The 24555-nt window shown below is 45.4% G+C and overlaps 1 protein-coding gene across 1 annotated transcript in view; it reads right to left on the bottom strand.

The window, feature by feature from the left end:
* Positions 1-22807, bottom strand: part of TMTC1 (transmembrane O-mannosyltransferase targeting cadherins 1) — a 147935-nt gene extending 125128 nt beyond the window's left edge. The window contains exons 1-5 of the mRNA XM_062616554.1: positions 22312-22807; positions 7100-7277; positions 5303-5376; positions 3990-4166; positions 1876-2082 (exon numbers count right to left, since the gene is read on the bottom strand). Coding sequence (XP_062472538.1) covers positions 1876-2082; positions 3990-4166; positions 5303-5376; positions 7100-7277; positions 22312-22775 — 1100 coding nt within the window. The 5' untranslated portion in view covers positions 22776-22807. The remainder of the gene's footprint in view (positions 1-1875; positions 2083-3989; positions 4167-5302; positions 5377-7099; positions 7278-22311) is intronic.
* Positions 22808-24555: the final 1748 nt, after the last annotated feature.

The raw sequence follows: 24555 nt of genomic DNA, 5'->3' as shown, positions 1-24555 counted from the left end.
GAGATGTTCTCAAAAGCAGCAGCAGGGTGAGGGTGTCTGGAAAGAGTACAAAGCAAAGGAGAGGGGAAAGAAGCAGTAGGAGAAAACAAACAGGGGTAAAAGAAAAAAGGAACAAGATGATGGAGTAAGACAGGAGATGGCTTTTATATTGGTACCCTCCACCATAGTATCCATTAGGGAAAATGGAAACAAACAAAAATATCAATGAGAGGCATTGAGAGAAACATGGAGAGAGTAAATAGCAGCTGCACCAGTGTCATGCTCAGGTTACTCCTCCCCATCAGATCCTAAACTTTGGAGGCAAAATGTCAAAGGAGACTTTTGGACAGCCCATTCTGGCCTGGCATATCAGAAGTTACCAGGGTGACCCACGCTTTCCAATTGTGCGGAACATTTGGGATGCAGGAGAAGAAATAAATTTGAACAAACAATTTTAGAGGCTGTTCCCAACGGGCAGAAAAGCCTCCGTGCTGCAGCAGCCAGCACTTACCCACTCCAAAAAGCCTCAACTTCAGTACTATTTTTGTGTCACAGATTCCCACACTGAGAAGCAACTGGATCAAAGCCACTCCCTTCCTTGTTAAAAGCAGAACCCAACCATGCCCAAGTCAGACCAATCAGACAAAACACATGCAGGGCAGAAGCTCTCAAGTGGGTTGAACCATTTAATCTGCAGAAAAAAAGAAAACAGACTCTCTGATATGAGAAGCTACAGATCCCATGTAATGCTTAAATGTCATCACTACTGATGCAGGAAGATCATTTATAAGAGAACCCAACACAAACAACAACAAACAAACAGCTCCTACTGAACTGATTAATGAGAGGTGCTATGTGGGAATAAAACACTCCCTTTTCCAGATTTCAGGAGCGTTGCATGGGGATTGTTCAGCTGCCGACCAGAGAACTGATCTACCTTCCTGATCCATTTAAGGAACAAAACACTTTCTCCAAGGAATAGGTAATGCAGGGCAATTTGTTATTACAGGTCTCTAAATGAAATCATACTGTGTTTTGTAGTTAGTGACAAAGGACAAGCTGGACAAGGGCTACCAGGGAGACTGCACAAAAGTCAACGTTAAAAGAAAACCCCCCACACTCTGACACACATCCGTGGGGGGGGTGCTGAGTCACACCACCTCAAATGCTCTCACTAACTCTGTGCAGTTCCATAGGGATAAGGGCGCCAAGCGCTGGTCCCATGCCAGAGTGTGGCCCTGGATTCCTGCCTTCCCCAGTGATCATGCCAAGAACTGCTGGATGTGACCAGTGAAAATCCTTCTGTTACTGCTCAAGCCTGGCTCTCACCATTACATGCACATTCTTAAGTATAAAGCAGAAGTGGCTATCATATATACTACTTTCATATATATACATAAATATGCACACACACATATATGTATGTACATCCATGTGCACAAATCATACCTACAGACATATGTATATGTAGATATATATAGCAATATCACATAATACACTGCTTACACTGCACTCACTTCAGACATTATTGTATACATGCACATATGCCTCCTCTTCACATTCAGATCAGCCTTACAGTTTTGGCTTTCTCCACGGAGAAGCTGGGAAAAGGAGCATTGCCTACTATCATACCGGGATAGAAAGTCTCGGGACATGGACAGCCCTCAGACATTCTCTTCTTCCCAAGTAGAAGACATACCCTTTGCAATTCCATCCTCTTTCCTCAACTTTCCTTCCACTTTGCCCCCTCTTCCCTCTGCAGTAGCACAAGAAAAATTGCAGCACATCTCAGGATAGAAATGGGTAATCCAAAGTTAACCAAAAATGGATAAACCATTTTAACGTAAGATCGGCTACAAACTAAACCACAACACAGCAGCAGGCAGCCAGCAGTACCTCCGAATGGCCCACATGGCTTTGCTGGGCACAGAAAGGCCACCGCTCCGCTGCTCCTCGGGTGAGGCCGGGTGGCAGGAGCTCCAGGTGCCCCGGTGAGCAAAGCGATGCTTCCCATTCTCCCGACCAGCCGGGGGGACCAGCAGCGAGGCAGAGGGAGAAGCTGCAGATTGCTGCGCAGGTCTGTGGTGGATCCCCCCATTTCTCCTGGTAATGCATGTAGAGAAAAGGGGGGGGGGGGGAAGAGGGGAAAAGGGAAATAAAAGGATTTAAGGATTTTTATTTTTCAGATGTACTCATCAAAAGGTTGAGCATTACGAAAACAGCACAACATGGCATCTAACTACAACAGGTGACATTTTATTTAATCCAAAATACAAAGTCTTTGCATGCTGGGAGGACAGGATTTATTAGTTCCTAACTAGGCCTATCAGAAGAGATCTGACAGCAACAGAAGATGAGCACTCCCATATCAAGCTGTTCTCTGGTCTGCTGGTAAGATGGGAAGCACTGTGAGGAAGAATATGGTGCTATTCCTAATTTTTTGCTGCAGAAAATAATTGGGTGTTCTGCCTCTTCTAAACAGAAAACAAATCTTTCCAGGTTGGGGGAAGGAGCAGGAGGAAGTGAGTTTAGCAGCATGTGGAAGGATGCTGGTTTTCTGCCCCCTAAAAAAGTCATCAGATCCTAAGCACCACAAACAGACAGAAAACCAGAGCAAATATAAGAATGCAGCACATCTGGACTACAGAGCTTCATTCCTGCATGCTAAATAACTGCCATACCTGGGCAACCGGATGCCACTGAAGCAAAGAAATAACCTGGATAGGCCACTGGAATGTGAACCTATAGGAAGGAGATGAGGGGAGGGAGGAGGAGGAAGGCACAGGTTTTCCCCCCACTTAATTGACATTTGTGTTACCTTTAGCCAGGCAGCTCCTCGAGTGTGCCTGGCAGACTGTAAATATACATGTCAACAAGCATGCTGGCTGTCAGTCCCAGGAGACTGCTCGTTGGCTACTTGCCCATTGGTTACACTGTTATGAATTACTTATCTGGTCAAAATAGAAGTCCTCTGCCAATCCACTGTACCTGCTCTCTCATTGTTATTGCTGCTAGAGGGGCTGAGGGAGGGCAGGGGGGACTGAAAGTGGTCCATTCCCCATTAGGACCTAGAAGAAGGGCTGAAATGGGTGGGAAGACAGGATGCTCCGGAAAGAGGAGAATCCCTCTTCTCCTCCCTGCATTTCCTGCTTTCACATTGTGACAACTCTGGTACTCCCCAAACCCTTCTGGGAGCTGATTTAATTACCGCTGCAGAAACACAAATTCAGTGTCCTTTTTGATAGCCTAGATACATTAGCTCACACAGGGGTGTGACAGGCTCCAGAGCCTGTGGGGCAGCACTGGTGGTAACTCAAGAGGCAATGGCAGGAGCAAGAACTCCCATTCTCAGTGGCAGCAAGCTTGTATGTTTGCTCATCAACAGATCTCCACCAGGTATGGTTTTGGAGAGAAATGGATAAAAACCAGCTTCTATCAAACAAAAGACTTTTAATGGAGATACAGAATAGCAGTTATTTGTGACACTAAGTGGATGAGGGATACAAACTTCACAGTATTAGATTTTTTGCCACTGATTTCTAGAGCTGCTAATTATTCCAGTCATTCCAGAACTGGCTGAATAATTTCCCTCTTTTTCCATTCTGTAAGGACAGAAAGGGTCAAACCTGATTTTGCTACTAAACATCATATGATATTCTAAAACTATGACATTACGGCTAAATAATCAAGCAGACATTGTAACTGGAAGGAGTTGAGCCAAAGAAATCAGAAGATGTTGATGCTTCACTCAGAACTCCCATGGTAAAAAATACATGCTAGTCTTGCCAGAGTGAATTGAGTATTTTAGAGATCAGTTCTTCATATCTGCTCTACCTACCCAGCAAAAGTTACCAGGCAGCAATAGAGTAACAACCTCCCCCCCTCAAGATTTGTCAAATGTGTGCCATGGAATTCAGGGGGGCAAGTCCATCTCCCACAGTGCTGTCTATAATCATATATATTTTGCACATGCAGGTGGCAACATCTGAAAAGCACAGTGAGTTACTTACAGTTTGAGTCCATTGCAGGAGAGGGAAAAGAAGTCATAAACCAAGCACACACCAAACACAGTGACTCCAGTTTCTTTCACCAGCATTGCACATGTCCCAAGGAATAAACTAAGCAGCAAAAAGAATGGGGAGGCAGTGGGAGGGAAATGTTCCCCAACATAAAGCTGATCCACACTCCTGAAAAATAGATTTGACATAAATATTTTAACTTTCCTGTTATTTTCATGTTTCCTACATTTACACAAATACTGACACACTTTTTCCTTAATTTCTTAAGATGCTGGTAATCAGTGACATGAACAAGCTACACTGTTCACTGATAAATGAGGAAGGGTTTAGACAGGAGACAGGAAGGGAAAACACGAATATTGTGAGGTGCACCAAGAATCTGAGCAGAGAAGGGAAAAAGGACAAGCTGGAAGAAACAGAGGAAGGCAGAGTAAGTGCAGAGACAGAAAGGGCAGAAAAACACCTGCTTTCCATCATCTAGAACACACATGCTTAATTCTCCCTATGTGACAAAATGCACTATGCAAGCAAAAATTCCTCCATCCCACCCACACCCCCCTGAGCCAAAGATATGTCCTAATCATTAATAGACTGGGCAGCAAGCCTGCAGGAGGGGGAAGAAGCATCAAAATCAAAGAGGCAGATTCCTGCAGGGTCACTACCAGTTTTATGGCTTTGTAACCTTCTGATGAAAACAGAGCTGCAAACAGCCCAAGAGGGATATAAGCAGTTTTTCCACGTGGCCATGATGATAGTGCTATTTCTAAATGAAATAATGCAAAAGGGGCAGAAACCCCATCCAAGTAAAGCTATTCCTTCATCTGTACTTCTTCAGTCACAGTTTTAGGACACAGACCAGCAAATGGTGCCAAGTGTTCATCTGAAAAGGGTAAGTAATGGTCTATATGCAATCCTTAACTCTTCAAGACCACATATTTCAGAGTCACAATATGTATTTCAAAGGCAGCCATGTGTCCTTGCTTCACTCTACACATGGACAATTTGCCTTAGTTGAATATATTTCTTTACCATTTTTAGCTCTACAGGCCCTCCTCCAGTGTGTGCTCAGCTGTAACATCAACGGAAGAGGGGACCTTAAATACTGACTTCTCTTTTTTCTGTTTATAATGTTCTCATAAGCATCACTTATTTGGCACCATGGCTGAAAACAGGGGCCAGGGCACTTCCATGTAGTAGTGCTGGGAGAAGTACCTCTACTAGCAACCAAAAACTGACAGGTTATCCCTTTGTCTCCTCTGACTACAGCAATTCGTATTATCACAACCGATAGCAAGGATCCATACCTATTATAGGAGAGAAAAGCCAATAGAAAGAGTAGACAGGCTAGGACATCAGCTCTGCCTACTATACCTGTTACCTGAAAGGAAAAGAGACACGCAGGTATAAAGGCACATCTATAAAAAGGCATGCGCATTCAGTGAGTGTTTCAATGATCCATGATAACTGCTACTATTTTAAGCTTTCTATCTTTCAGTGTTATCCTCCCTCGACATAGTGAAATGTTACTTGGTTAGCCTAGGATATGCTCAGTTTTGTCTACTGCATTTCTCACTTGGCAAAACAAATGAGTAAACCAACAGTTCAGTCATTCTTTAATTTCTTATTAAAATCTTAATAAAGTTGCATAGAGAAATGCCAATTTAGGGATATGTTTTAATTTTGTATAATAAGGCTCAAATAAGAAACACATCCAACTCCCAGAACTGAGATTTGTTAAAGGAAAACACTCATGAAAGAGCAACTCTTTGGAGAAGACTTATTATATAGAAATGAGTTAATAATTAATATCTGAATGAACTTTATCACCAAAAAGCTATACAGTGATATGTAATCTATTCTCTTTCTGAATAATCTGAGTTTATGGGAGTTTTTTCTGCATATTAATTAACCAAATCTTCTTATAAGAAAGGGAATACCAAAGAAGAATGCATAAACACTTTTTTGACAAACTATTTCAATATTCCATTACACAAAGATCTAAAAACTGCCCATAAAGCAAATAAAAGACCCTTTGAAGTCGTGCCTCTTTTGAGATTACATAATTAAGCCATATTCAGTGCTCCAGCATTTTTTTTTTAACCTTTTTAAGTTTTGACCCAGACAAAAATAAATTCAAAGAGTGCCTCTTCTAAAACCTCCCTTATAATATACAGCTGTGTTATCAAAAGGAGCCTAGCTGATTAGTTCACACAAGACCAGCACAGGGAGTAACTGTAAAGCTCGTGGCTTTTTGTTATTAAGGTAATCTCTCCTCAGAAGTTCTCAGCCACAGCAGCCATTTCCCTCGCTCATTTACAAAGGCTCGTAATGAAAGCATGTGTACCTCACTCAATCAATGGTACCTCAGCTAACGAGTGCGTTTCTTTTAAGTATGGGTAGCTGGACACAGCGTTTCCTTCTCAAAGACTCGTTTTATCTACAGAAGTACCTCCCAGCGCTAGCAGACTGCAGTTTTAGCATCACTATGTCATTAACTGTTTCTTTATAATGAAATGGAAAATGCCCAATATGAGCTGTTGCTCTGTAAACTTACCATGACATTTATTAAGCTAACAAGTCATACTGAAGATGATACTCCTAGCTTTCAATTGAAATCAATACAAATTAATCCATGGGTCACATTGCCTCAATCTGAGCCATCTCCTCCGGTATACACACTAATACACCCTGCACTTTCTCTCCCTTAAATTGATGACTATAGGTGATGACTGAAGGCATGCAACAATGTCCCAGCAGGAGAGCACAGCCTCACTGAGGTCTTTGGTTTCAGAAGACTTAAGACTTTCATCATCTGAATGACTGTCCATTTATTCCCAGCATCACTGATTAGGAACATCAATAAGGATTTAGTGCCAGAGCAGAGAGATGGCAAGTACAAATATGCTTTTTTCTTAATGACTCCTGCAAATTATTTTAAACATAGTATATTCTCACCTTTCCTCTTCCACAGGAAAAAAAAATCACAAGTGCCATACTCTGTATGACTCAGAGCTTGCTTTAAAAACAAACAAAAACTAATTTAAAGTAGACATTTATCTTTAGCTTCTGTGTCACCCATTTTTTGTGTGTCACATACTTACAGCCTCGGTGTGAATGGGATGCACAGCAAAAAACAGCGCCGTGACAAAAGCAAGTCGGCAGTCCTTGAACACAGCTTTGTCACAAGTGTACATCAGCACAAGAGTCACTAGACAGTGTAAAATTACATTCACTGCGTGGAAATAGAAGGGGTTCATACCAGCCAGCAATATGTTTAACCTGTAAGGAAACAAAATGGAACCATCAGTAGACTGCAGAGGTCTTGTAATAGCAGGACATCTTTCAAATACTGTAAATCATGCTTTCTTTAACTAATCTGCAGTCTTTTAAGTGCTATTAAACTAATTAGTGCAAATAGCTCTGAACTTCTGGTTTATCTGATTAAAGAGAAACCACTTCCCCAGTTTTTTTAATATGTGGTTTCATTTGGCAACCTTCTTGGCACCAAGATGGGAGAGGCTTGCACCCTCCCACTACAGTTTACTGCAGTAAGACAGCATCTGTGCTTCCCTAGCAGCAAATAACACCGGCCAACATCAGAAATACAGAACTTGTCCTATTTCCCAGTTGGCACCTTCTGTGGTTGTCACAGCCACGTGACAGCTTTACAATATGGGTAGTTATTTTCTACAACAGAATAGATGGTTTTCCTTGGGAACAGCCAAGGCAAGGACTTGGTAAGGCTCTGGAGCATCTGCTTGGCATTCCAGGTGCATTTATTCCCATTTAATTTTCAAAATATTTTCATATACTGAAGGTTAAGCATTTATTTACATGCTTTACTGACATCAAGACTACACCACCAAGCTGGTCTAATAGCTAGCATCACTTTGATAAGGACACTGATGGTAAAGATACGTTAGCTAACATCACCCTCAATTCAGTGAGACAATTGGGGTTCATCATTTGTGTTGACTGTGGAAGAAAAAGGAAAACATAACAAGCTGTTATGACATTTGTTTGACAGAGTGTATTAATACATTTTTTTGGTCGCTGTTTTTTATAGCCAGCTTGCTTAACAGCTGCTGACAGGCTTTGCCTTACATGCAGTTGAAGATAATTCCCTTTACAATTAACCGCATCTGTACATTTGGACAAATATATATATATACACCCACACAAATATACACACATTCACATGGCGCCTCTATCTATGGAAGACTCCATATATGAACAAAGAATTTGGAAGCACTAATGTAAATGGACATTAAATAATAAAACAAGACAGCCAGTGAAAAGAAGACTCAGTCTAAATATTTTGCATGTTGCCATAAACATGCTAAAGGGTCAGTAATCCTTCCTGTTGTTACCAACAGACTCCAGGTCTCCCATGACATACATGATGCATCAGCAAAGCCACTGAGCTGTTGCTACTATGCAAACACTTTAGGGTATTTTGTAAGACAGAGGAGGTGTGGTATGTCTGTAAGGGCCAGACAACACATGCTTTTTATAAATACTCTCTGCATTCCTTACTCATAAGCAACTGAGTGTTATCTGTCCTGGGCTGCATTTTCCAGGCCAATCCAACTTTACCAGACCAAGAGTCTTACTTGTGCATTCCTGCTCTGCTCCCACTCCCAGTGTTCATGGAGGCAATAGCTGAATCCCAGAGAGTTTGGCAAAAGTGAGGTTTTAGCATGACGTGACCTTTCCCTTTGAAGTATGGGTTTGATGCAGCTACATTTTGACAAGACATCAGTCTGTGTGATTCAAGAATACATGAAGAGTTGGGGCTTTTTCTATTTTTTTTCCCCCATTTCTCCTGCAAGCCACTTCAGGGCAGAAGCATACATCACTTTCCCTCATTTCTACCAGCACAGGATGACAAACCACAGCAAATGGCAGTAACATCCAGCCAGAGTTTCAGCTTTAAATATGCTGCAGCAGTGAGGACCCCCAGTCCTTAGTCTTGTTCCCGCAGTGTGCTGAGAACAAGGAGCAGCATAGGGCCACCCTGCCCCAAAGAAGACAAAGTTCCCACTCAGAGGCCCCTGCAGATATGTGCAATGGCAGGGACCACCTGCAGAACCCAATCTTTATAAAAATGAACAATTTCTGGCTGTAAATCAGCTGGGTAAAGCACAGTCATCACTCAAATGCCAAAGCATGGTCTGGCAACCTCATTTCTGGAGAAAGCAGATGTGGGCAGGTGAGGACAGTGAAGACAAGAAGTGCTCAGGTTATCACATGACATGAACCCATGCATGAAAACATGAGAGATTCTCATTTAGCAAAACACTGGCACAGGTTGCCCAGAGAGGTGGTGGATGCCCCATCCCTGGAGATACTCAAGGCAAGGCTGGATGTGGCTCTGAGCAACCTCTAGTTGAAGATGTCCCTGCTCATTGCAGGAGGGTTTGACTACATGAGCTTTGAAGGTCCCTTCCAGACCAAACTATTCTACGATTCTATTTATTTGGCCAAGTTGTAAGGATCAATCACTACATCTACAATATCTGACAGTACTCTGGAAAAATCTATCATTCGTCTCCATGGATCATGTCTGATCCTGCAAAACAGGTCTACTGGCAAGAAAGGCAGAATCTCACGGGAGAGATCTTCTGAGATGGAGATCTTCCTGCCCCCAGGATAGGTAACCCTATCCCAAAGTCACGGCATGCTCTTCATGCCCCTTCTTTGGGCAAACATCAAGTCAACAAGACTTAGAAGCTGTGAGTTACCTGAAGTAAATTATTGAAAACAGCTAAGAAAAAGCAGCCTCACAGCTTGGCTATTCCTCTGTGTATTCTTAAAACAATAAAGAAGGGAAAAAAAGGCAGAACAAAAAACAAACATAACGACACCGTGGTATTCAGCCTTCCATTAAACAGCAAAATCTGACTGCAAGCATACCTCAGTGTATGTTTTAAGCACCATCTTTGGTGGTCCATGAATACTAAACGTGAATGTGTGCAGGTGCTATATTCACACCAGTGTTTTTTGCTGCTAAATCTCTTTGTCATAAGAAATTAGGTCACACAGCAATGAAGGAAACATTCTTTTGTCCTGAAACAATCCCAGCAGAATGATTTTGAAAAGTTAGTAGTGCTTGAATTTATTGCACGTCAAACGGGTGAGCAAATCTGAGGCTCCAAACAGCTCTAATCCAAGTCACAAGCTCCCCAGCACACTCACACACCCATGGGGAAGAAAAAGGCATCCTAATGTGGGAAGCCAAACCTGCTCCATTGTGGAGCAACTATGAAGAAACTTGTGGGCAAGGGAGCAGGAGGAGATAAGTAAATCAAAAATGACTTCTCCCTTCTTAAACTTTAATACCCTTACAGAGATTCAGACTTGTCTTTGTTTACTGCCAGCAGCATTATCATGGAGTCATGTAGTAATTATACACGGTATATGGCTCAGCAAACAAAGGAAGTAAAACAGAGATACAAATCTCAAAATCAAGTAAGAAGTGGTGTTTATCCAACATAATGCTGATGAATAGAAGCTCTGTCAGGAAACAACTGTACTCTGTTGGAAGGGAGGAGTTGTCTGTATATTTCCATATCTAAACAGGCCCATAATTGGGGAAAATATTTCGTCTTTTAAGTTGCAAGCCCCAAAGACACCAAACATTATCATCATTTCTAATTTGCAGGATGGTGTGGGATGGAAGACCTTAGCTGCTTATCCGTGAAGATCATAACATCTGTCTGAGCTAAAGCACAACTTTTAAGATACATGGTATGGCCTTGGTAGATCACATAGCTAGGAGAGCACATGGTTTGGGCTGGACATGTTTTTTGGGCTGACTGCTCATCAAACCAGAGAAGTGTTTGCAGATAGTATAGATTTGGGGGTGAATAAACCAAGTGACCATGGTCCTAGGAATGGAGACACCTGAAATACCACCATCTCAGACAAGGAGGTTTTTCCTCAGGAGAGCCATCTGCAAAACACTTGGAGAGGAAGAGTTTTATATTGCTTCAACACCTCTGCTGGAAGAGTCCCCAGGGCAAAAGAGTGGGTTAAGCCTCCTGAGAAGTGATGAATGGCAGTTCATAGAATCAGAATCATAGAATCGTTAGGGTTGGAAAGGACCTTAAGATCATCTATTTCCAACCCCCTGCCATGGGCAGGGACACCTTATGCTAAATCATATCACCCAAGGCCTCGTCCAACCTGGCCTTGAACACTGCCAGGGATGGAGCATTCACAACCTCCCTGGGCAACCTATTCCATTGCCTCACCACCCTAACAGGAAAGAACTTCTTCCTTATATCCAATCTAAACTTCCCCTGTTTAAGTTTTAACCCATTACTCCTTGTCCTATCACTACAGTCCTTAATGAAGAGTCCCTCTCCAGCATCCCTATAGGCCCCCTTCAGATACTGGAAGGCTGCTAGGAGGTCTCCACACAGCCTTCTCTTCTCCAGGCTGAACAGCCCCAACTTCCTCAGCCTGTCTTCATACAGGAGGTGCTCCAGTCCCCTGATCATCCTCATGGCCCTTCTCTGGACTTGTTCCAACAGTTGCATGTCCTTTTTATGTTGAGGACACCAGAACTGCACACAATACTCCAGGTGAGGTCTCGCAAGAGCAGAGTAGAGGGGCAGGATCACCTCCTTCGACCTGCTGGTCATGCTCCTTTTGATGCAGCCCAGGAGCACACACTGAAGCCGGCTCATGTTCATTTCAACCAACACCCCCAAGTCCTTCTCTGCAGGACTGCTCTGAATCTCTTCTTTGCCCAACCTGTAGCTGTGCCTGGGATTGCTCCGACCCAGGTGTAGGACCTTGCACTTGGCATGGTTAAACCTCATGAGGTTGGCATCAGCCCACCTCACAAGCGTGTCAAGGTCCCTCTGGATGGCATTCCTTCCCTCCAGGGTATCAACTGAACCACACAGCTTGGTGTCACTGGCAAACTTGCTGAGGGCGCACTCAAACCCACTGTCCATGTCAGCGACGAAGATGTTGAACAAGACCGGTCCCAACACCAATCCGTGAGGGACACCACTTGTTACTGGTCTCCAGCCGGACATTGAGCCATTGACCACAACTCTTTGTGTGTGGCCATCCAGCCAGTTCTTTATCCACCGAGTGGTCCATCCATCAAATTGATGTCTCTCCAATTTAGAGACAAGGATGTCGTGTGGGACAGTGTCGAAAGCTTTACACAAGTCCAGGTAGATGACATCAACTGTTCTACCCCTCTCCATCAGTTCTGTAGCCCCATCGTAGAAGGCCACCAATTGGTCAGGCAGGATTTCCCCTTAGTGAAGCCATGTTGGCTGTCACCAAGCACCTTGTTTTCCATGTGCCTTAGCATGCCTTCCAGGAGAATCTGCTCCAAGATTTTGCCAGGCACAGAGGTGAGACTGACTGGTCTGTAGTTCCCTGGGTCATCCAATTTCCCCTTCTTGAAAATGGGGGTTATATTTCCCTTTTTCCAGTCACTGGGGACTTCACCTGACTGCCATGATTTCTCAAATATGATGGCCAGCAGCTTCGCAACTTCATTTGCCAGCTCCTTCAGGACCCGCGGATGGATCTCATCAGGACCCATGGACTTGTGCATGTTCAGATTTTTAAGATGGTCTCGAACCAGATCCTCTCCTACAGTGGGCCCAAGGTCTTCATTCTCACAGTCCCTGCATCTGCCTTTCAAGACTTGGGTGGTGTGGTCAGAGCCTTTGCCAGTGAAGACCGAGGCAAAGAAGTCATTCAGAACCTCAGCCTTCTCCAAATCCTGTGTAGCCAGTTCTCCCGAGAGCTTCCTGAGGGGGGCTACATTCTCCCTAGTCTGTTTTTTATTTGCTATGTACCTGTAGAATCCCTTCCTGTTATCTTTAATACCTCTAGCTAAGTTTAATTCTAACTGGGCCTTAGCTTTCCTAACCTGGTCCCTAGCTTCCTGGACAACATCCCTGTACTCTTCCCATACCACCTGTCCTTGCTTCCACTTATTGTGAGCCTCTTTTTTCATTTGAATTTTCCTCAGCAGCTCCTTATCCATCCAAGGAGGTCTCCTGGCCCTTCTGCTGCACTTTCTTCTGGTTGGGATGCAACACTCCTGAGCTTGCAGTAGGTGATCCTTGAACAGTCTTGGGCCCCTCTGCCCTCTAGAGCTGTATCCCATGGAACCTTCTTAAGCACGTTCCTGAAGAGGCCAAAGTCTGCTCTTTTGAAGTCCAGGGCAGTGAGCTTGCTGCACGCTCTTCTCACTGTTCTGAGGATCTCAAATTCGAGCATCTCATGATCGCTGCATCCAAGGCTGCCCTGGAGCGTCACATTTCCGACGAGCCCTTCCCTGTTGGTGAGCACGAGGTCAAGCATGGCACCTCTCCTTGTCGGCTCCTCTGTTACTTGCAGAAGGAAGTTGTCTTCCACACAATCGAGGAACCTCCTGGATTGCTTGTGCCAGGCCGTACTGTCCTTCCAACAGATGTCAGGGTGGTTGAGGTCACCCATGAGAACAAGGGCCTGCGAGCGTGAGGCTTTTCCTATCTGTCTACAGAGCGCTTCATCCGCAGGTTCTCCTTGATCAGGCGGTCTGTAACAGATGCCCACAGTAATGTCTCCCATAGCTATATTCCCTTTAACCCTCACCCACAAACTCTCTGTGGACTGCTCACCTGTCCCCATCAGAGTTCCATACTCTCCAGCCTATCCCTAACATAAAGGGCAACTCCCCCTCCCCGCCTGCCAGGCCTGTCTTTCCTAAAGAGCCTGTAACCTTCCATTCCAACACTCCAGTCATAGGAGCCATCCCACCATGTTTCTGCAATGCCTATTATATCATACCCCCATAGACGTTCAAATGCAAAGGCCCTCAAAAGGCCATGTGGAAAAGGAGGGGAAAGAGCACATATACGGAAGAGCAGTCTCTCAATACCAGATGACAGGTATCTTCTAATAGCGCTGATCAGCATCACCCAAGCTACCACCAAAATAAAAGCTCATTACAGAAATCTCAGCATTGATCAGGTGTCCTGTCAGGGCAGAGAACGCTGCACTGAAACGTATTCAAGCAGATTCTTGTCCTAACACAGGTCTTTGTGTTCAAGTGTTGCAGCATGTGCAGTTCAGCATGTAACACCCAAGACAGAGCACTGCCAAAGCTACATGCCCAAGCAGGAGGTATACAAAAATAAGAGGCATATGCCTAACACAGAATCTCTTGATTTGTTAAGGCTAATGGATGTTTTCCAGGAACAGTGCTGTAGTTTTCCTTGCCATCTACAGCAGCTTTTCCGTTCCTCCACCATCCACTCTAGGAAAAGGAATTACATAGCTCTGCTCACAGACTTCCACAGGCACCAGCTGTTGAAGGTCCACAGATTAGAGCTTATAAAAGAGCTCTCCAGAAGAAACCAAATCACTCTTGCTCTTAAAAGTATAAGCAACACCTATCAGCATTCCTAGTTAGCCACTTACCCTCCCTCCCCCAGCACTGCCATCTTGGTTGAGGAGTGACATGTGTAGAGCCCAGACCATTCACCATGTTACCCTCAAGCCACAGCAACTTGCTCGTCCTCTATATAAGTCATCAGGCAGGGACACACCTTCCTGGGTAAGCAATTGTCTATACAGACGGCCTGGCAATCGAGCGGGATTCAGTGACTTCATCCTCACATAACCAGAACTACAGGGGTCTATGCTGCAAGATTACAGGCTCACGGACAAATCCCATACATATCTAGTTACCATATATAATCACCAGCACCTCCGGGCTCTAATATAGTGCTTCTCAACCACTGGCACACACAAAGACTCATTCAACCTTTTTTAAGGCCTCTTATGATTTAATTATATTGTAAACCATAATTGGAGAGTTTCTCTTTTTATAGACTTTGTTATTATCCCTGGGCAGATCGTGTTTAGTTTAATCTGTTTTATTATTTTCAAAAGACTAACAAAACCCACACCATGTTATAAAATAGAAATGCACAGGATAATAATGGTAATTTGTTATAGAGAGTAACGCTTAATGGAAAGTCTCAGAGCATCCCACACCTCATAAAACCCCCACAGTTTTTATAGAGGTAGGCTCACATGCAGATTTATATAAATGAATCTAACATACAAGGATGGATTAAGTTTCCTGCGATCTTCCCTTCCTTTTGGAATTGCATGATATATATGGCAAACTTTATGCAAATTAATGCACAACTTCAGTGCATGGTGGAATCTCCTTATAAACTCCACAGATGCATCTACTTTGTGCCAGGAAAATGAGCATCTGCACTCCAGAAATGGCACAGCTGCATCAGTGGTAATAATGGCTAAAGCTGTGTGGAAGCTGCTCAAAGATTAATGAAAAACCTGTAGCAGTAAAAAGAAAATAAGCCCCCTTTGCAGCATTGCTTTTGCAATGGCCAGCACAAGCACAGCAGAGTTTCCATCACAGCGCAACAGCACTCTGTGCTGATAATATTTTCATAGTTCAGTACAATGCCTCAGAATTAAATGGACAATAAGGCTTAAATAGTTTGTTGCTTGATTTGCTATAACAGGGATTGGTGAGAAGACAGAGGCCATATCAATTCCCAAGCTATAGCAATTCCCTTAGAGCACAACAGTCATCATTTACAAGAGCACTAGTTAAGCACTGGCATTCAAAGCAGGCTATTGCTTTCCAGTAGGGAAAGGAAAAGAAAACAGAAATCACAATTAGACTGGAAAGTAGCAGCATCTTGGAAGCAGCAAACATGCCAGAGCAGAAATTCCTAGTGGAACACTAGAAAGTGTGGCTTGATGGTCATTGCTGTGCTAAGAATACTGAAGGCAGCATTCACGTGGCTTTAGATGTATCTCCACAAACAGCCTTGAAGAATTAAAAACCAGCCAGATGATGGCAATTGACAAATTGATAAAGCAGGTGTCATTTTACCTAGATGTTGAACAAAAGAAAGTTTGTCTTCAAAATTATCCTTGAGTAGCATCTTCGCAAGAGCAATGTACTGAAGAAAGCAAACATCTCATGAAACACTTCAGCAGCCATCAAGCAGTCCTTTCCCGAGAGCAGAGAGGAAGAAAGGGATGCGATGAAGAGCCAAGCTGCAGTCACTCACCAAGAAGAGAAAACAAAGCAGAAACCTAGTCTTCGGTCATTAGGCATAATGAAGACAATACTTTCAAACTGGATACAAGAGTTTCTTACCAAATTTGAAATAACTGGCAATCTTTCAGCTCAAGGTGTAGACCATGAAGGAAGTGACACTTTGGTTTATACAGAAGCAAAGAAGAAAAAAAGCCACAATATAGAGAGTGAAAAGAGAACAGTGCTTTCTTTTATTTTCTTTAAATCTGAGAGACAATAAATGAGAAAGCCCAGGAAAGCAGTCAGAAAGAGAGCAAGTAAATGCAGAAAAATGCCTCTAGCTAACCAGCAGCAGCCGGAGTACTTTATTTTCCTGGATTCTAAAGAGTATTGACAGGGATGCTCCTGTGGGGAAGAAGGTTGGTCAAAAGCTCTTTTTAGGTAAAAGATGACAAAAGAAAATTAAGGGTGACATTAGTACAGAAGGAGTAGGATGCTGAATGAGAGAAAATCCCCAGGAACTGGTAGGTGTTAAATAAAGACAAAACACCACTGAGGCAAGCAGCAAACACAGGCGTGACTGCATTCCCCTCAGCCAGATCTTTCAGCAGAATCTGCCCAGGCACTTTAGTGAACTCTTCTCCTCATAGTAAAAGGCTTTTAATTCAAGAGACAGACAAATTTTATTGAGTATTATGGACTGAGAAAGTGTTATGACCAGGCAGAAGTCTACATGTTTTCTACAGATCTGGGCAGATCCTCACCTCTGCACTTGGCTGCAAGGAGGTCTGTGCCCTCCCTCCCTAGGCAGGGAGCTTCCCTCAACCCTCCCCAGGAACCCTCTCCTTCCAGGGAGTGCAAACAACCCTGCTGCCCTCCCTAGAGAAACACAGCCCAAACTTACAATCAAAAACATCAGACACCAAACATGAAGATTGCATTCAAGGGGGAAAGGAATTCAGTGCACCTGGAACTGGGAAAAACCAAGCTTTGAGGCACATGTGCCCCCTCTCAGATGGGAAATGGCAGAAAGACCCTCTGCTCTGGGTCAGAAGAAAAGCTTATGTCTGTGTATTCCAACTGTAACAAAACTAGTCTAATAAAAGCAACTGCCTCTCTTCACAAACTCCCCCTCGCCCAGCATGGCTACACCAGTACTATATCAATTTCATGGCAGGTATCACAGTATCAGTATGGAGAGTGATTGCTATAGCTAGAAATATTAGACTAAGCTGTACAGGAGAAATACTGACACAATCTTAAATGTTGTGATATTGCCCTATTATAGATGTAGAGGGAAGAAAATACGCATGCATTGTGTATTTAACCTGACACATTATAGCTCCACTATATTACCCTGTGATGTCAAACTGTAATATAACATTAAATCACAAACAAATAAAATCTAAGGTCTTCTTTTCTTCCCTGGCTTGTTTTGGTTTTCTTAAGCTCCCTGTCCTTGAAACTCATGCCATTGATACAGCTGAAAAAAACAGAAGGATCAGCTGTAAGCAGCTACATCAGAAGGTTGGCAGTGAATTATTGAATTAATTCTCTCTTTGGCTATGTATTTACACCTAACCCAAGCTCACAGTCATTGAAGGCTTTGATGCAAAGCCCCTGGTAGTCTTACATTAGGGCATTTGCTGCCCACACAGAATACTGAACTGCTGCTGAAGGGTCCCATTTACTTCCTAAGCAGGTATGTAGCCAAGCCATCACTGGCTAGCAGCCTCAGCGGGCAGGCCTAGAAGGTCAACCGCTCTGCAGGCAGCAGCTGAGCGCAGCCTGGGCTTTTTGATTTACCTTCTTCCCATTTTTTCCAGCCACAGTACTAGCAGCATGGCTCTGTGCACTCACAAATCCTGTGTCTATGCCTTCTTCAGTGGAGAGTAGCATTCCCCTTTACAGCTTGTCTCCCCCAGCTCCTCTCCTCCTGGGCCACCAGAACCACCCAGCAGCATCTGGGATGGACACTCTTACACTCTTCCCACTGAGCCAAGCACATCCCCTGTGAACAGTCACTTCCACCTCTCTGAAAGAAGACCCCTTACCTGCTGTGCTTCCCTCCTTCCTTCATGAGGATGTGCTTTATCCTCATGAGTCTGTCATGGCTACATGACCTAGACCTGTCACCACCAGTCTTTTGTCCCTGGTGAGCTGTCACTTGAGGCACCTCCTTTACCAGCATTCCCCATGGCAGTGCCCCCCATTCCCTGCCAAAGAGGCTGAGCAGGCAGACCCTTCCCTTCTCAACCACCTGCAAAACCAGGAGACTGATCTCTGATTAAGAGTCTTTAAATCTCGGCACTAGGGTTCTTCAAAAGGCTTCGCTCTCACCGTTTCCTACCACTGCACACCTTCAAGCTAAGTCTGCTGTGTTGGTGACTATACCAAACTTCCATCACCTGATTGTTTCTGAGCTGAAAATCTATCTAAATGGGGATTTGGCAGACAAGAAGAGAAAGAGGGAGGGAGACAGCACTGAGGATTGCACCTTCTGCTTCAACAGTTGAGAAACAGTTTTGTGAAACCACTGGAACCAAGGAATAACTTAAGTGCTACTGAGGGAATAAATGATTCACTGAACTTCTGTTAGTGGAGACAAGGTGTAAGACAGAAAGCACCCAGTTTAAATATAAAATCCTGGGTGAATTACAGAATTGGCAGTTCTTTTTTCTTCTTAATGTTTTACAGGGAAGACACCAAGAAACGGTGTATATCCTGAGTCCAAAAAGACGCCTTCTTTAGAAAGAAGCATACTGAATCACTTCTTGGAGAAGAAAATAGGTGTAGGTAAACATTCCCTGAGTGACAGCAACTGGAGAAGAGAGTTAAGTAAGTTTTTCATAAGGACCAAGCGAAATCATTGCCTACCACCTCGGCTCCTGTGCAGATGAGGAGTTGTGCTAGACCTGTCACCTAACAGCTACCAACTTAAAATAGGAATGTTTCTGAATCAGCTAATTTTAACACCCCCTTACTCTACAGAAGTCAAGAAAAAAGGTGAGAGAAGTTCAAAGACACAAAGCAAACATTATTTAATTCAACAGGCCATGTGCAGGCTTTTTTTCTCCCCCATCTGATGTTAACACACACAAAACAATGCAGCAGTTCTGAGAATATTTTAAGTTTGCTCAATGGTTCCAGTAACACAGGCCACTCTTATTTTCCTTTGATATTCATACTTGACAGACCCGGCATGAATAACGTCAAATAGTTGAGCTCTTTTCATTGTGTGGCTCCAGAGCATTAGTTACTGGAAGGAGGGCTGTCACTTAAGATTCCCAATTTGTCAAGGACACTGCACTACTGTTACAGAATTTCAGTAACGTCTGCTTCAGATTTGTCTGACAAACAGGTGATAAATTTCTTTAATTGAAATCATTTCAGGAATACATAGGATATATGTAGGATATGTTCAGCCTTATGAGAAGTCCACTGGGCATCACGAGTCCTTCCTCTTACTTTCACAGTCACGAAGGACAGAAAAGACAGCAAGACAAAGTTTCCATAGACTGATGGATCTGTGGATGAAAATCTCAGCCCACCCTTCACATCTGTTCTGTACATACAGTTTGGACATCTCCCAGATTTTTAATCTTAGTACAGCAAGACCCAAAACAAGTCTTTCCAGATGAAAGTTTCATGCAAGAGATGCAGAACCAGTGGGCAGGTATGAATAATAGTGCTTCTATAAAAATGCCTTGGATTTGACCAAATTAGCATAAATAAAAAAAAAAAACACCAAAAAGTAAATAATAAAAACCAAAGAGACCAGAATACACCACCACCACCACCACCCACTTCCCTTCCTCAGCAAGATCCTGTTTTCTCAAGTATCCTAAGTGGATATTTGATAATTAATCCTGTTAAATCCTAACAGAAGTATTAACAAACAATATTAATTTCCATTCTGTTAAAAGTCCATTTCTGCAGAGCATTTTACAAGCATCAGAGTAAATCCTTTTTCCTTCTGCAGGAGGAGAGTGCACAACCAGCAACCTCCAGCTGGGCAAGGCAGGGGTGGATGGCTCTGGCAGGCAGAGCACAGCTCAACCACAGGCTCAGTGTTGCATGGCAAAAGCTCCCTGCAGTCTCTTTGGAAGCAATGGGTTTGGAGGATGCACTCCACCCAGATCTCAATATCTTCCTCTGACACCCTACTGATAGAAATGAAATGAGAAGAAAGTGGAAACTGGAGGGCTGGAAGGATATGTGGTGGAAATAATCTTCTGCAGCCAGGGAAGATAAGCTATTCCTTCCCTATTCCAAATGCAATGCCAAGCCATGAACAAGTGACTCTGCCTTTGACCCTATGCCTTATTTTATGGTTATTATAAGCACTTAGGGCTGAAAACTTACTCTCAAAATTAGTCTCACTGATTTCCAAAAAGGACTAGATGGAGGCAGCACTTCACACACACACCCCTTTTAACAGTAAAGGCAAAGCCAGTTCAGAGTCAAGACATGTAAATGGGAACCAAAGCATTTAGTTTCTGCTCCATTATTAAAGTCTAAGATTCTTTTGCTAATTAGCACAATGTAACCTCAATCCTGCAACCCAATCTAGGAGGCCAAGCCCAGCATCAATACTGCACACAGCATGGTCAGTGGTGATACGCGCAAGTTCACCCACCTCTGAAATTATATCCCCTGCCCCTCAATGCATTGCTGGATCAGTCGGACAGCTCCCCCAGCTTCAACAGTTTGGCTGGACACCCGATGGAGAAGGCACTCTGTGTCCACAAAGCCAGCTCTGTCCGTGGCTGCCTACATCCCCTTTGCTCTCCACAGAAACCTGCCGAGAGCTCCTTTGAGCAGCAGGCACAAAACATGCCCTTAACAAGCGAGTTTATAAGGGTCTGTGCAGTTCAGTCTTGCTTTAATGCAGATATGCCACTCCGTGCCCACCCAGCCCTGCTTCCCTGATAGCCGATGCTGATGGCTCTTGCCTCGGAGCCCATCCTTACAACTGAAGGGTGGCAAGCACTCCGTGGGAGTGCTGAAGGGATGCTGCATTCCCCAGAACTGCTCTTGCCTCACAGAAACAAGCAATTTTCACATAGTTCATGAAATGCTATTTGTGAATCAGGTATTTTACTGAACAGTTAACCCAATTAGCAGACTCAACTAGGTTCCAGTAACACCTCCTCCTGGCATACTTACTATATGGTCTATATAGTTAGTTCCTTATGCCTACCATAGGTTTGTAACGAGCATCTACCCATCACCTATAAACAAGACCCAGCGCTAAATGCTGCCCAGCTACACTAGTTCTTCAGCACAGCTCCCTGCAAACACCCATATTGTTTTTAAATCCTAAAACATGGTAAATATTCACTATCATTTGTTTGATCAGGATAAATAAAAAGAGAACAAGCTAAAGGAAAGCATGGCAAACTGTAGGAACTGTAACTAAGCTGGTCTGCTACAAATAATCCTCCCCGCGGAAAAAGAGCTGCCTGGATTTTCCTTCTAGGATAAGCAACGGTAACTGTCAGTTACTTTGCCGCTACTCAACTTCTCTTTATCCCTGTGAAAACACAATCCCTCCTCATCAGCTCTGCCTGGTACACAGGGAACGTCTGAGGCAGACGAGGTTGGCGGGGAGCTCCGGGGCTGCCAGGAGAGGCTTGCTGTTGCTAGCCCCGCGCGGTACATGGAGCAGCTCCCTTCTCTTAGCGTGAAAAAGAAAGGTACAGATTACTGTGGGTCTGCTTCAAAGCAGCACCGGCGAAGTTTCTGGCGTGATCTTTCAATTGCAGAGAAAAAAAGTAGCGGAGATACAGCAAAGGAGGAACTCACGGAGAAATTCAGTCTGAACACCCTTCCCAGGAAAAAAAAAAAAGAGCTTTCCGAAATTTCCCTTTTACCCCCGGCAGCCTGGGGAAGAGTCACCACCTGTTCCCAAACTGAGAGGGAAATGGGGAACTTGCCGGGACAGAGCCATGCTCCGCCGGAGCGGCTCCTCATCATTTCCTTTCTCCAGCTAACTTTCACCGGGCCGGGCAGCGGCCCCTTTCCCCCCCCGGGGCATCCCCCGTCCCGTACAGCTCCGGGCAGAAATGCTGAATCACGAAGCCGAGGACGCGGGACCAGAGGCGACGGTGCTGGGAAGGGGATGCGGAGGTGTCCCGTTTTACCCCCACCCCGGTACTGGCCGCCTTTCTCCGCCCGCTGCCCGGCTCGCCCGGGGAGAAGGGCCGGGAGTCGGAGGGGATGATCCGAGCCGCTGTGGCGCCGGCGACAGGCACTTACTTGAAGGTGAGGACGCAGAGGGGCCGGTAGGACTTGTGGCTGGTGTTCTCGGCCATCCGCTTGCCCCAGAAGTCGTTAGCGAAGGCGGCAGCCACCGGGGTGGCCGCCCGCACGTCGGGGTTGTTCACGATGGCCCAGACGTCGTCGTGCACGAACTCGCCCCGCAGGGAGTTGCCGTAGCAAAGGGCGCACAGCCCCGCCAGCACCACCGCCGCCGCCGCCCCGCCGCGCCGCCCGCCCGCCGACGGGGACGAGTAGCGGGGCGGCGCGGCTCGGTCCCGGCTGCGGGATCCCAGCGCCGAGCCCGTCACCATGGCGCGGGGCGCCGCGCTGGCTGCCCCTGCCCCGGCTCCGCTGCCGCCGCGGCGCAGAGAGGCAGCGGGACCCGCATGGTGCGGGGCGGGCAGCGGGACCGCCGCCGACCACTCGCTCTCTGCCGAGGCGCAGCCTGCCCGGCCGCACATAAACAGCGGCCGCCTCCCCGCGCCATCCCTCCTCCTCCTCCTCTTCCTCCTCCTCCCCCTCACCCCCCTCCCGCACGCATGCTCCTTGCCGTGCTGTCACCCCGCTGCTGCCGCCGCCACCTCCTCCCGTTGGCGGGGTGGGCTCTGCCCGGGGTGGCTCCGCTCACCTGGCAGGGAGACACGCACGGCACGGCAGCACCCGTGCGAGGCCGTGCTCCCCGCGGGCGGCATGGGCTGCGGGGCTGGGAGCGGAGCTCCGGTGCGGCGGGTCGCCCCTGTCACTCGCGGGAGGAAGGTACAAGGCTGCCCTGGTGCCACTGCCTCCTCCATGCCCGCGCCGGCGTCCCCCTCCACAGACAGTCGCACCAGGAGTAGCTTCCCCGTGGGCCATGCTTACCTGGGCAGTGGGAACGTCCCAGCCGGCTGCACGGCATCTGAACTGCTCCTTAGCATCCACATTGCTCCACTGCATCCACACTGCTCCACGGCATCCACAGTGCTCCACACCATCCACGCTGCTTTCCTCACACCATCCATGCTACCCCACAGCATCCAGGCTGCAGCATTATCTGTGCCAAGTAGTCCCCCACTGCGTCCTGCTGGTGGGAAGTCTTCTGGTGCTATGGACTTGTTTTCTCTGCTTTGGTCCACCAACTGTCCCTCTTCCAAAACCACCTGAGAGCTGCCTTCTCCAAAGGATTATTTTGTTGTCTGCAGTTTGTCCATCCCCTCCCATTGCCATACACAACTTTTCTTATGGTAGCGACAACTCCCAGTAAGTTTTGCTTAAGGCAAGGCTATGTTCAGATCATCTATTCAGCCATGTATAAAAGTTATGTGACCGTGACTTTTTCAGAAGACAGAAAAACAAGGGCTCTATTAGTGTTTTCTTGCAATTTAAATAAAACTTCCTGCTTATGACCAAATCAATAATGCTGTTTGGCAAAGCAGCTTAGATTCGATTAGGCAAATGGACATACTGGACATACTTTGAATTTGCTCTTGAACAGAGATACACTGACATAGTTCACCACCCTCCTGTGTAGTTTCAAGCTGCTGTCGCTGTGTGTGCGTGTGAGCATGCCTGCCTGCCTGTGGGAAAAAGAGGGGAGCAGAAGCCGTGAAGAGTTCATGCAGACTGTCCGGGGTGAGCCCTCTCCAGGAATGCATTTCCCCAGCATATTTGGCACTTGGACTGGTCTGGTATTTTCCAAGAGCAACAGAACTGGCTTTTCAGATGCACTTTGGTCATAGCTAAAAATAACACTCAACTCCAACTAGGACAGCATGTTTATATCCGGGACAGAAGGAAACTCCACCAGCAGCAGGGTCATCAACTCTAACTTTTCCTTAAGTGACTGATGACATTTTGTCAGTTGGCTGCCTGTAAACTTTCCCCCGCATGGGAGACTGTGGTGGTGTGTTGGTATTCATTTTCACCAGAGTTTCGAAGTTTGGGCATGTTAAGGCTAGAGTCCAACATCTATGCATGTGCACAGAAAACCAGCCTGGTACACACAGGCACTGAAGTATTGAAGCCCAGCAGCCCTGGAAACAGGCATTATTGCAGACATGTGTGAAAGGTGGAATTGTGACTTTTTGTTGATATAAATTAAAATGGTGACAGTTAGTGGGAGGAAGGATGAGCAGAAGGATGGACTCTAATGCTAATGAAAGCAAAACCAGTATGTGTAAGATTTAAACATTGAAATTGCCTTGCAGTAGACTCCAGGTAGTGTTTGAAAACCTACATTACTCCACTGAACAAACTCTGCAGTCC

Source organism: Pezoporus occidentalis, unplaced genomic scaffold (genome assembly GCF_034315485.1).
Source record: "Pezoporus occidentalis ecotype Australia unplaced genomic scaffold, CSIRO_AGI_Poc_V1 ctg19, whole genome shotgun sequence".
NCBI lineage: Eukaryota > Metazoa > Chordata > Aves > Psittaciformes > Psittacidae > Pezoporus > Pezoporus occidentalis.
Note: the sequence above shows the minus strand (reverse complement) of the source record. Positions and strands in the feature narration are given on the sequence as shown.